The sequence below is a fragment of the Lytechinus variegatus genome, chromosome 3, assembly GCF_018143015.1.
Source record: "Lytechinus variegatus isolate NC3 chromosome 3, Lvar_3.0, whole genome shotgun sequence".
Classification (NCBI taxonomy): Eukaryota; Metazoa; Echinodermata; class Echinoidea; order Temnopleuroida; family Toxopneustidae; genus Lytechinus; species Lytechinus variegatus.
Window position 1 is genome coordinate 4,309,788 of NC_054742.1, and position 12,921 is coordinate 4,322,708.

At 35.4% G+C, this 12,921-nt stretch overlaps 1 protein-coding gene across 2 annotated transcripts in view; it reads left to right on the forward strand.

Moving 5' to 3' along the window:
• Positions 1–12,921, forward strand: part of LOC121410029 (Fanconi anemia group D2 protein-like) — a 61,431-nt gene that overhangs the window by 30,164 nt on the left and 18,346 nt on the right. For both annotated transcript variants that reach the window (XM_041601850.1, XM_041601849.1), the window contains exons 17-29: positions 643–774; positions 1,792–1,899; positions 4,209–4,318; positions 4,990–5,170; positions 5,922–5,998; positions 6,488–6,631; positions 6,972–7,188; positions 7,679–7,787; positions 8,390–8,516; positions 8,926–9,190; positions 9,536–9,649; positions 10,071–10,199; positions 11,099–11,217. In XM_041601850.1, the coding sequence (XP_041457784.1) occupies positions 643–774; positions 1,792–1,899; positions 4,209–4,318; positions 4,990–5,170; positions 5,922–5,998; positions 6,488–6,631; positions 6,972–7,188; positions 7,679–7,787; positions 8,390–8,516; positions 8,926–9,190; positions 9,536–9,649; positions 10,071–10,199; positions 11,099–11,217 (1,832 nt within the window). The remainder of the gene's footprint in view (positions 1–642; positions 775–1,791; positions 1,900–4,208; positions 4,319–4,989; positions 5,171–5,921; positions 5,999–6,487; positions 6,632–6,971; positions 7,189–7,678; positions 7,788–8,389; positions 8,517–8,925; positions 9,191–9,535; positions 9,650–10,070; positions 10,200–11,098; positions 11,218–12,921) is intronic.

The window sequence follows — 12,921 nt, forward strand, 5'->3', positions numbered from 1 at the left end:
TATGGGGGGGCTGGGAGGCCCCCCCCCCGGCCATATGAACTCCCAAAATACCCCGGCATAAATAGGGTTAATACTCGAGAGTAATAGTTTTGTTTCTGTTACAATGCAGAGATGATCACTATTATCATTCAATATTAGAGTTTATGAGAATGCCCTTTAAACAGATATATTGTGGAGGATATGAAATGTAAATCTGTTTTATAGGATTAATATTCTGATTATATATGAAAAAACATTTGATTGGGTGCCCAATCAGTATAGAATAACTTGATGATTTTTCTTTTCTGTGTGAAACTATTTCCACATCATGGAATAGTCTAAAATTTGTAGAATGCAATATTTTCCTATAAGGACTATATTTGTAAGAAAAGTGATCAAATTGCCATTTTAAAGAATGTTTCTTTACCACTTCCTCCAGAGGCAGATCTTTGATAGAGACAAATGTGGCTGGAATGCAGAGTTTTATGAACACTGTAATTTGCTATAATTTATATGATCATTGGTCCATTACTTGAAATGGACTCAGCACTGAACAGTCTTGTCTGCTTATCTTTTTTATCCATAGGAGGTTGTAGGGGCATTGGTCCATCACCTGAAATGGACTCGGCACTGAACAGTCTTGTCTATCTTTTTTTTCTATAGGAGGTTGTAGGAGCATTGGTAACACACATTGGCAGTGGTTTATCAGATGAGATGGATTCAGCGCTTGACATTCTCTCTTATCTTGCAGCATCCCATACCAAGGATCTTGCACCTTTTGCTGTTTTCATCAAAGTAAGTCTTTCATCCTTCCAAGGAGTCCAACCAACCTGGTTTTACCTGACAAGTAGTGTATTAAGATGGACATCAACTATGGAAAGCCAGTGATGCTATAATGTACATGTTAGCTCAAATTGTTTTCAAATTATGATGTATAAGTGCATTATTGTCTTACAAATCTGTGTGCTCCGACTTGTTTTCCAAGGGATATTGTGTCCTCTAAGACAGTGCCCCTCAAATGGTGGGCCGCGAGAAGCTTTAGAGGAAGGAAAAAATAGGGGAAAATGTTTTTTCAGACCTGGACCTGTCCGAAAGTCCGAATATGTCATGTTTAATTGGTCTACGGGGGTCAAACAAAGCTTATGCATGCTTATGTATCATGTTACAATATGTATACTCATTAATTATATGTTGGTTTCGATCTAACTTTGACATGAACTTCATCATGTATGCATATTGTGTAGAATGTGGTTAATTATTGTCACCCATTTACCAAACCTTTGCAAATGCAGTTAGTTTTTGAACTGGTTGTTTTGAACATGCTTTGTCAGAGCTTTGTTGTTCAAATTTCACGAAACATGTTAGAGAGTCATGCAGGAACTGAACTGAACGCATTTTCTTTAAGATACATATTGAAATTTTGAGTATTATATGTATATATAATCAGGTGTACTGTATGCTTTGTGAAGCTCCTAACATTGACTAATGAGTTTTATTATGATAATGACAGTAAAAGCCTGGGAGGTGTGAAAGGACAGTCCATATTTCACTGTTCTGAAAGAATCTGAGAAAGAGATTGTCAAGAAATTTAAATACAAAATCATACTGGTGATCTGTACATTCAGACATTCATCATCCTACTTTTTAAACTTTCTCAATTTCATTTATTCATCTTTTTTTTTATTGAAAATAAGAAAAAAAAATCAGTGCTATTATTCAATGTCTGTTTAAAACTGAAGACCTGATTAATAATATGTAAATCTAAGTACTCTGATCTCATTTTGAACTATTTCTCTCTAATTACCTCCACAGGGTGTTCTTGACTACCTAGATAACTTATCAATGACCCAGGTCAAGAAACTCTTCTCAGTTCTAGCTATCTTAGCATACAGAGGAGGTAGCTCTGGATCTACACTCCAAGTAAGTAGTGTTCTTAATAACTTATCAATGACCCAGGTAATAGTGACTGTTGCATTGCTCCTTGATGAAATGTGTTGTTAAAGTTGAATTAAGAAGGGGGTGAGTTTCCATAAATATGGGTTCCACACATAATATAAAGTATATATCAGTTGTTAAAACAAATAGCATGTCACAAAAATCTTCTGCCTTCTCGATATTTTGCTTTGAAAGTCTATGAAATTAGCCACCTGTCAGAGCCCGAGAGACGAGTGTACAGAAAAATCACTCTGAGTGTGACGTCACCGGAGGGAATTTAGTGTAAGAGGTGCCTGGGTGTAATACAGAAATGCTATGCAGAGAGAGAAAGATGATTTTACAATTTTTTGTCAAAGCAACTCAAGTCAAACAAATAGGAATCATATGTACAAATCTTTACTTTACCTGTATAAAGAACAGTATGAATAACTATCATGAACTCTTAAATCATGATGAAAGATTGAAAACAGTGAGTTATTGAATGATATTTTCACTATTTCTCATTTATTTTATCACGATGTTCCATCAAGTGAGTAGCTGGAAAGTAATTCCGGCGGCTAGCTCAGCTCTGCGCGCGCTGCATGCCTATATGCTATATACAATACACTCAAGTACACCCAGGCATTGAGTGTACTGCACTGTAGTGGGGTAGTGTTCTGGTATGTCGACCCCCAGACCATCCCCATATATATCTCTATGGTCGAACCGCAGTTCATGACCATGCTGCAATCCCCTGACGTCTTTTTCTTCTTTCCTTTTGTCTTTGACTCCATTTTTATATCCTGTGGATCATTTCCACTCATGGCTCATTCCACAGAACAATCTTGAATCAACTTACTATTCTTCTCGGCCTCCCGAGTTGTTTTCTACATGTATATTTAATTACGCTAGAGGTCACCGTCACACATACAAATGCAATTCGCAAGTGAGTTGAAGACAGCATGAAAGGTATGCGGTCCGGCAGCTCGACAGCTAGCTGCGCCGGAGCGGGTGGCCGGTCGGCACAAAGCAATTCCGCAACCAACTGTGTTTTTTGCAAGAGCCGCGTCACACGCGGATAAATATATCATGATAACACGTCTGCTACGTTATCGACTGGTGAGAAGATCTTGGTCAAATTTCATATTATTCGCCTTGAAATTATTCCTTTAGGGTCTATGGTATCATTATGAGGGAATTTACATATTTGGAATAATAGTATGGCCATAAATATAATTTTAATCATTTCCTTTTTGCAAGTTCTCCGGCTCGCAGATACAACTTCAACTGCAGTTTATTCAATTGTTTCGCCACGGACACAGTCCGGAACGAAAACAAGGCATTAAAATCGTCTAAAATTGCTACAAAGAAGAACAGTTTTAACAATGTAGGGTCATATTATTGACAATATGTCTTATGATAATTATTACTTCCTTTCAACATCGTTCACATAAAATCAATAGCGATAAAATGAAGTTTTGACACAAAAGTAAATATGAAGGCGTACGTGCATAGTACACAAAACAGCACTGCCTTGTTTACTACGATACCCCCGGTGACGTCACAGTCAAAGAACACCCGTCTCGGTAGGCATTGCAGGAACGAACTCAGGGAAAATGGGTAGGGATAAATCGTTCAAATTCACTATTTTGAAAAAAGAAAATGGGGGGTCGAATCACCTCTTAGTGTTTGGTGGGTTGTAAGGTTGCTATTAATGTAAATATCTCAATATTTTGAATCATCTTCTTAATTCAACTTTAATACGTAATTTGAAGAAAAAAGGAGAAGCTAAAAAATAATGTTTAACTTTCTTATTTTTTTTTCATTTTATAATCTAAAATTTAGAATCAGTTCATGTTTTACTTTAAACTATAAACCCCCTGAAATAAAAAAATATATATTTGCTAATTTATTTGAGCAAAATTGAAAATGACCACTATCTTGCTACACAAATTATAGAGCGAAACTATAGGCACTGCATTTCTGTCAATGGTGGCAGCGGCATCAACATTGAAATTTTAACGTCAGGTTAAGTATTTGAAATGTCATAACTTAAAAGTATATGAACCTAGCTAATGAAACTTGGACATAAAGGTAGTGAAATATTACTAAATACCCTGCCCGACTTTCAGGTCACATGACCAAGGTCAAAGGTCACTTAGGGTCAATGAACTTTGGCCATGTTGGTGGTATTTGTTTTCAAAGTCACACTGCCACTATATTGAATCAGGTAATGCAGGCGAGACTGCCAGAGGCGCTCCACTTGTTTATATGTCAGCTTGAATTCTTTTTGCTGTTTCCTCCTCTCTCTTTAGGATGAGTTGCAGATTGTTGTCCGTAAGAATCTAACAAGCAATAGTCCCAAGTACAAGCGCATGGGAGTGGTAGCTGCCCTAATGGTTATACAGAACATGGCTAGGAAAGGGTATAGTTGAATTCTTTTTCTATTTCGTACCCTTTCACTCATGCAAAAGCATTTTCAGATGGTAATAGTGCATCATCTTTGTAACTCTGTTGCCTGCTTTAACTCACTCTGTAGTATTCTGGTTTAGTATACACATTTTAATGCAGTTACATGACCTCTGGATTACTTCTATTACTTGACCAGTTTAACTCCAGTGTGATGATTCCTATTAAATGTATAGAGGAAGTGATTGAATCACCTCTGATTTTTATTCAATGTGAAAACCCCTTTCAAAGTGACAAAATAAAACAAAAATACATGAAATATATGTATACATTAAAATATAATTCATTTTTAATACCAACTTTAGTTCTGGTTTTTTGTTTAAATGAAGAAGTAAACTTTAATTGTGATGTTTATGATGTACCTAGGAACTGTTGATTGCTGTAAAGCCAAAAAGAAGCACCTTGACTCAAATCTTTCTGATTTACATTCACTTCACACAGATAAGCATGCATGGAACTGAAATCACATTGACATCCTAACAGTTTCTGTTGTTATTTGAGTAAACTAGAAGAGCAAACCTCTGCTGTAGACCATATTTTCATGATATTCTATGAAAACAATTTGATGACTCATACTTATGTCCTTCTTAACTATCACCTTCATTTATCTCTAACTTTAATTTGAAGGATTGATTCTGGGAGTGGTAAGCAAGCTCTAGCATCATTACCTCAGGATATCTTCAAGCAAGTGATAGGTCTTCTTGATCTGGTCAAATCAAGCTGTGGTCAAGCACCCGAGGCTGCAGCTCTATTCTTTGATGAATTGGCAAACATTGTTCAGAAGGGTGACTTACATCCTAAGATACTGGTGAGACAAATTATCCTCAAATTGGCAACAATTATTTATTTTCTGTTCTTTTAACTTTAGTCAAAATCAATGATGAAAGAGGAATATGTTCAACAAAAATAACAAAAAAAAATGCCATTTTGCATGTTTGAGCAGTATTTTCTTTTCATCGTACTGCCAAATTAGAGTGTGTAATTATCTGTTTAGTTTTAGGTTTCAGCTTTGTTTGTGATCATATGTTTCGTTTTCTTTTATATTATTTTGTATATGTTATGTAACTTGCCAGTGGAAGACTTCTGTGTAAATGTAGAGACCAAAATAAATTATCTTGTATCATGGTTTCTATTTAGGAGTGATGCCAAATAGTAACATGGGAATGTATATGATGTTAGTATATTCTGCTCTTTTGGGGGCCCGTTGCAGAAAGAGTTGCGTTTAAAAGCAAGTCAAAAAATCAATCGCAAGTCCCAAATGCGTGCTGTTGATTGGTTGAAAATCAAGTTGCGCATGATTTTTAGAGTTGCGATTGATTGCAACTCTTTCTGCAATGGACCCCTGATTATATTTCATGTGATTGTTAGCATTCTGGAAGACAAAAAGTTGTTTTACACTATTCCTCTATGGGTTTTAATTCATCAGTATTCCAGTTTTCTATTGGGAAAGAGATCAATTATATTTCAGTAGATCTTAAAATCTTAGTATAATCAAAGGGTATTTCTAATTCTGAGTGAAAGGTAAATGATAAAGGTCTTGTCATCTTCTGTTTTGATAGGAAACTGTTGGTGAGAACATCCTTGATGATTTTCAAACAGACTTTGTGGTTGATATTGAAGCTGAAGCCACCACTGTGTAAGTCAGATAATCAAAAATAAGAGAGAGATATGAGGAGCATTTAAAGCCTTTTTCAAGTTTTAGTAAATTCCCTGAGAGTGTATATTACCATTCCAATTCATTACTAGATGATATGGATGTGTGCTGTTATGACATGGAGGATAATGTGTCTTACTGGATAAATTTTGTGATTTCATATCAAAATTTATTCGGATTTAGAGCCCGGTCAAACAACTTCTGAAGCAAGGAATGGGCTGAAAATTTCAGGATATTTTGTCTGATTACAATTACTAAAATTCTTAGATATGTGCTCAGAAGAACTTTTTTTAAAGAAAAACAAGGTTTATACTACAGAGGAAGGGTTATGGCAATTAAATTACAAAGAAAATCACAAAGAGTTAATGGTTTAAATATGAAATGTGAAGAGGATAATAATTAATTGGAGACTTGAAAGTTTTATTTTAAGAAACTTGTGGAATACAGTTAGAATTATTCTGACTACTACAGGAATTATGGCTTACCAATGGGTGAGATGTACAGTATGGAGGGGGAGGAGTCACAAGGAGGTGTGGCCATCAATCTCCTCCCACTTATTTACAAGGCAGAGAAAGACAAACAGAAGACTGTTGCTCAAAATAAGAAGGCACAAAGGTTAGTTATTGACTTTAATCTTTTCATTTTGATCTTTAATATTGATAAAGGATTATAGAGAGTTTACATTATCTTGACCCTAAGCATGTTATAATTTTCATCAAATTTTTTTTCAGCAAAGTGTTTATCCTCATATATGCGTTTTGTATTTGGTGTAATAAAAGATGTGTGTATTGTACATGTTAGTTGTTACATTTAATTTCTTTAGTATTAAAAAAAAAGAAAGATGAATAGGCTTTCTAAGTACCTCCTGTTTGGGGGTTTTTGGAATAAATAAGAGCATATATTTTTCAATATGAAAATGATACCTTTTTATTCTATCTTGTCATTGGCTTATTAGATGCGTCTCCCCAGCCTGTCTGGCCCCGCATTTCCGTTTACTTCGTTTCTGTGAGCAAGCTCAACATGATGGTAGCTTAGAAGGGATTGATGCTCTCCTTGGTTGTCCTCTATACTCATCTAAAGATGACCTGGTTGCTAAGATACACTCACTATCCAAACAAGAGAAAGAACTCATGTCTACCAATCTATTCCTCTGCATCAACTGGTTCCGTGAGGTATGTGACTCTATTTATGTTATTTATTGACAGGATGCTATGTATATTATGTACGGTAATATGTAATGTATGATAAGCAAAAAAGGGTTATATTTTGGTGACAGATTTTACAGTAATTCAATGCTTGAAAACTTTGTAAATGTAGCATAGTAAGACACTGATCTTGTGACTGAACTATGGATCTGGAGAGGAGAGATGTGTTCTTTTATTAAGAAGTGCATTGAGTACTTGCTTCTATTTGCTTCTATCGGAACTAGTTTGAAAGAAAGAAGTTTTAATCGCTCTCAATCATTAACTGCACAAATCTTAAGTGTTTATCATTTTTTTAAGAAAATATCGTTAATCATGAGACTTTTTTTAAGAATTGACTGCAACTCATATTAATTGCAATGGGGCTATAACTAGAGTTGCCTCTTTACTATAGGATATGGATATTTTCTCTAGAGGGGGGAAGATATTTTTTTTACCCATTTTTTGTCATTTTTTTCAGGCAATCAATGGTTTTGCAACCCTTCAAGACCCAGAGATGAGAGGCAAGGTGTTAGGAAGACTACAGAACATCACCAGACTACAAGAACTCTTAGAAACATGTCTTGAAGGTTAGAAAGATAGTTCACTGGATTTGATACTGATGGTGGTAGTGATTGCAATAGTTAGATGCTTGTTTGATGGTGATGATGATGGTGATGATGATGATGATGGTGATGGTGATGATGGTGATGATGATGGTGATGATGGTGGTGATGATGATGATGGTGATGATGATGATGATGATGACGATGGTGATGATGATGATGGTAATGATGCTGCTGATGATGATGATGGTGATGATGATGATGATGGTGATGATGGTGATGATGATGGTGATGATGGCGATGATCCTGATGGTGGTGATGATGATGGTGATGATGATGGTGATGATGGTGATGATGGTGATGATGATGGTGATGATGATGATGGTGATGATGATGATGATGATGGTGATGATGGTGATGATGATGGTGATGATGATGGTGATGATGGTGATGATGGTGATGATGATGGTGATGATGATGATGGTGATGATGATGATGATGATGATGGAGGGTGATGATGAAATCTATGATTATGGTGTTGATGAGGATCTTGAATTTAATGATGATGGTGCTGATATTGATACAATATTGGAATAAGTTTCTATGATATTAATTTGTTTAAACAGCTACTCCAGGTTTCATTCCTCCTGTTGCTCATTTTGATTGTGAGCAGCCTCAGACGAGTCCATTAATGACAGCACAGAATTCATCATCATCAAGTAAAGGTGGCAAGAAAGGAAGGAAACCTAAAGAGTAAGAAAAATTCTCTTGTGATTATCACCAAATTGGAAAGGTCAAAATCTTATTTTCACATGCAGACTGCAACCATGAGCTAAATAGGTATTAGTGCATGGGCTAGTTGATCTATGACGTTGCTAGAGTATGATTGTTATTTTATTGTCTTTTGTTTTAGCCTTTAATCTATCACTATTACCAAAAGGGTCAGTGGTGTTTATCTATTGATGAGTTATTGCAAATGTTCTCATTTACTTAGAGTGTAATGAGCTGTGCAAAGCTAAAAATGCAGTCAATTCCTAAACACAAAAAGGGTCCCACCAAATAATATACTAGTGCATGCTGGGTAATCTAAGCTATTAGTTATACATCAGTTTGTGTCTAAGGTATAGATTGTTAATATAATTGTGATATTTCATTATTTCAGTGATAAAAAGAAAGGAGATGAAGATACAAGTGAAAGCACAGTCCTGACAGAATATGACTACGTCTCACAGGAGAATAACAAACCAAATGATACCACAATGGCTGATCCTATGAAGGAAGGATCTAAGAAGAGTAACAAGGATACACCTATCATTGACTGGTCTAGGTCTAGAGCATTCTTTCGAGAGCTGGATTTAGATGTTTTCTCTGTTCTTGGTTGTGGGCTCGTATCAAGGACTATACTAGACACAGAGATGAATACAAAGGTATGATATACCATAAAAATTGAAGTATCTACATATTATTTTGATAATTTATTTCATGGATCGACCTCTATCAATAATTTCAAAGTTGTAACACACTTCTCAAATTATACTTTAATATTTTATAGCAATGAATGATCATTCCCATGTATTCACTTTAAAAAATAATTTTCCCAATTGTGAGTCATAAGAAATCTCTTTGATAAGGTATAAAGCAAGTAAGCACTGTGAAAATCTTAAATGTTGCATAAAATGGTCTGTTTTCAAATAATCAATTTACCTTCTTGTAAATGAATGTACACAAAGCAAAATCTGTTGAAGCCAACACTTGCTTCATACCTACCACAGGAGGTACATGTCTTGCAGCTTCAACCTCGTGAGTTAGAGTTTCTCCTTCAAGATCTCAATAGCAAACTAGACCACGCCCTTCCTGCCTCACTTGGAAGGAGGACATTTCTAAAGGTGAGTCGGTCATTTTCAAGGTAACTGACGTTACACGGCACAATTTTACACACTTTTCTTTGTGTGTATGATTGTCTCTAAGACAACAAACGTAAAGTGTGTAAAATTGTGCCATGTGAAAATGCCAAGTTACATATGACAAGTCTTCAAATATTTTTAAATTATGATAGAAAGTAAAAAAAAATAATGGTAGGGGGTCTCAAAACTAATCATTACTATAGCTACATGTACTTTGGCTATAATCTCATTTGTAGAAGACATGAAGAGTGAAGAGTATTTTGGCATTGCTATGGATTTTGCAGTATATGAAACCTTAGTTTGTTCTATGAAGTATATGTAGTTCCATGAACGGAGATAAAGAAAAATGCCAATCATGAGTTTTACAATGCTCAAATTAAATTCTTGATTTTACCTTTTCTAGTCTAAATGGGACAAGACGATTGGGTTCTCACACTTGGACCAGCTCAGCCCAAAACAAGTGGCCAAGAAAGCTGTCAAAATGTTGCCCTTGCTCTGCCAGCATCTAGAGGCAACCAGTGGATTCTTTCAGGTCAGTATTCAAACATTTGTGTCTCAAATGCAAACTAATGAGTTAAAATATTAAACAAAGTAAAACTCTAAATAAGTTTAAAAAACTTCTGAAAGTTCATTTTTTCTCCCAGTATGAAAACTCCAGCCAATAGCACATTGCAGGTCACTATGATATATAATTATTACTTCATGTTTGTTTTTCCCCTATATTAGCCTATTGTTTTTTTTCTCCCTTTTTTAAAGATTGTATTTCATTGTTATTTGATGTTCACTCTTTATGTATGTCTTATATTTATTTGTATTTAATTGTATCATGGTGGTGCTCCACCCACAAGTTTTTTAAATGAAAACATTCAGGGGCTCCCAATCCCATGTTTTTATCTAATTTTTATATACCTGTAAAGTTTTATGATTAATTGATTGAAATAAATTTTGAATTGAATTGAATTGATTATATCTACTAATATTATATTATGTGTTGTGGTTATGATTTAGAAATTGAGTTACTCTTGTCTTCTGAGTTCAAATTTTTTTTATTATCTTTCTACAAAGTAAACTTCACAATGTAACATAATAATGATAATAATAGTAATTGACTTTTATATAGCGCTTTATCAGTCTACGAATGCTCAAAGAGCTTCACAATTATTACCTGGTCACTGGATTCATAGCATTTCAAGCAGCCTGTTAGGCGCACACTTGCTAAACCAACCACAATGACTGTTGTTTCCTCCCGGTACCCAATTAGCACCTGGGTGAGAGTGGCAAAGTGTGGATTGACGCCTTGCCAAGAGACGCTAGGCCATTTATTTCAATTGATGCAGTTGTATTCTATTAATCTTTACCAGGTTTGGATGGTATTATCGATGGCCTAGACTGTCAGTAATGTAATTGTATTCTATTGTTAATCTTTACTAGACATTGATGGCTCAGAATGATGGTATGATAGATGGTCCAGGATGGAATACAGAAGAAGCTCATCAGATGGGACGATGTCTTCATCTCTTACTCCAAGCCCTTCTTGCTCTCTTCTCATGGTAATGCAAGTTGCAAACTTCATTTGAAGTTTATTGTCTCACCTGCGAAGCAAAGTGAGACTATAGGCGCCGCTTTTCCGACGGCGGCGGCGTCAACATCAAATCTTAACCTGAGGTTAAGTTTTTGAAATGACGTCATAACTTAGAAAGTATATGGACCTAGAAAATAAAACTTGGCCATAAGGTTAATCAAGTATTACTGAACATCCTATTAGAGTTTCATGTCACATGACCAAGGTCAAAGGTCATTTAGGGTCAATGAACTTAGACCATGGCGGCGTCAACATCAAATCTTAACCTGAGGTTAAGTTTTTGAAATGTCATCATAACTTAGAAAATATATGGACCTAGTTCATGAAACTTAGACATAAGGTTAATCAAGTATCACTTAACATCCTGCATTAGTTTCACGTCACATGACCAAGGTCAAAGGTCATTTAGGGTCAATGAACTTTGGCCGAATTGGGGATATCTGTTGAATTCCCATCATAACTTTGAAAGTTTATGGATCTGATTCATGAAACTTGGACATAATAGTAATCAAGCATCACTGAAAATTTTTGTGCAAGTTTCAGGTCTCATGATTAAGGTCAAAGGTCATTTAGGGTCAATGAACTTTGGCCGAATCGGGGGTATCTGTTGAATTACCATCATAACTTTGAAAGTTTATTGGTCTAGTTCATTAAACTTGGACATTAGAGTAATCAAGTATCACTGAACATCCTGTGCGCGTTTCAGGTCACATGACCAAGGTCAAAGGTCAATGAACTTTGGCCGAATTGGGTGTATCTGTTGAATTACCATCATAACTTTGAAAGTTTATGGATCTGATTCATGAAACTTGTACATAAGAGTAATCAAGTATCACTGAACATCCTGTTCGAGTTTCAGGTCACATGATCAAGGTCAAAGGTCATGTAAGGTCAAAGAACTTTGGCCATGTTGGGGTTTTTTGTTGAATAACCATCATATCTCTGTAAGTTTATTGGTCTAGTTCATAAAAAGTGGACATAAGAGTAACCATGTATCACTGAACATCTTGTGCAAGTTAGAGTAGTATTCAAAGTCAGCACTGCTGCTATATTGAACCGCGTGATGCAGGTGAGACGGCCAGAGGCATTCCACTTGTGTTTATAGTTAAATCAATAAATAATATGAGACAAAATGAAATGAAAACAATCATGATGATGAAGTTAGCAGTAGTATATGAAATCATGAATGAAGCAAAGATTTGGGTTATCTGTACTTTTTGTCACATGGTTAGATGTGTATGTTTGGATCAATGATAATTTGAAGTTTTGAAATATCAGATTTATATGGCAATTTGGAAAGAGATCAAGTTTGAATTGTGTAATGATAAAGGTAACAAATAAAGGTAAACTAAATAGCTCATACAATTCATCAAAAACCTTGAATCATAAGACTTGAATCAATATATGTTATAGAGAATGGGTCACATTGTGATGATTGCTTTGTTTCCTATTCAAACTGGAAATCTGGAGGTGTTTGACTCAATGTCATGATTAAGGGTCATGATTAATGTGTTGTGAACTGTTCGGGAGGGGTTACGACGGGCTGCTAATCATTTTCTTGAGCCTTTCTCTAGTCTCGTCATCAAAACAGACATAAAATATCATGTTATCTATAGATATAAAATAACCGAAACCGATTTCCCTGTGAATAACCTTCAGGGGGAAATGGACT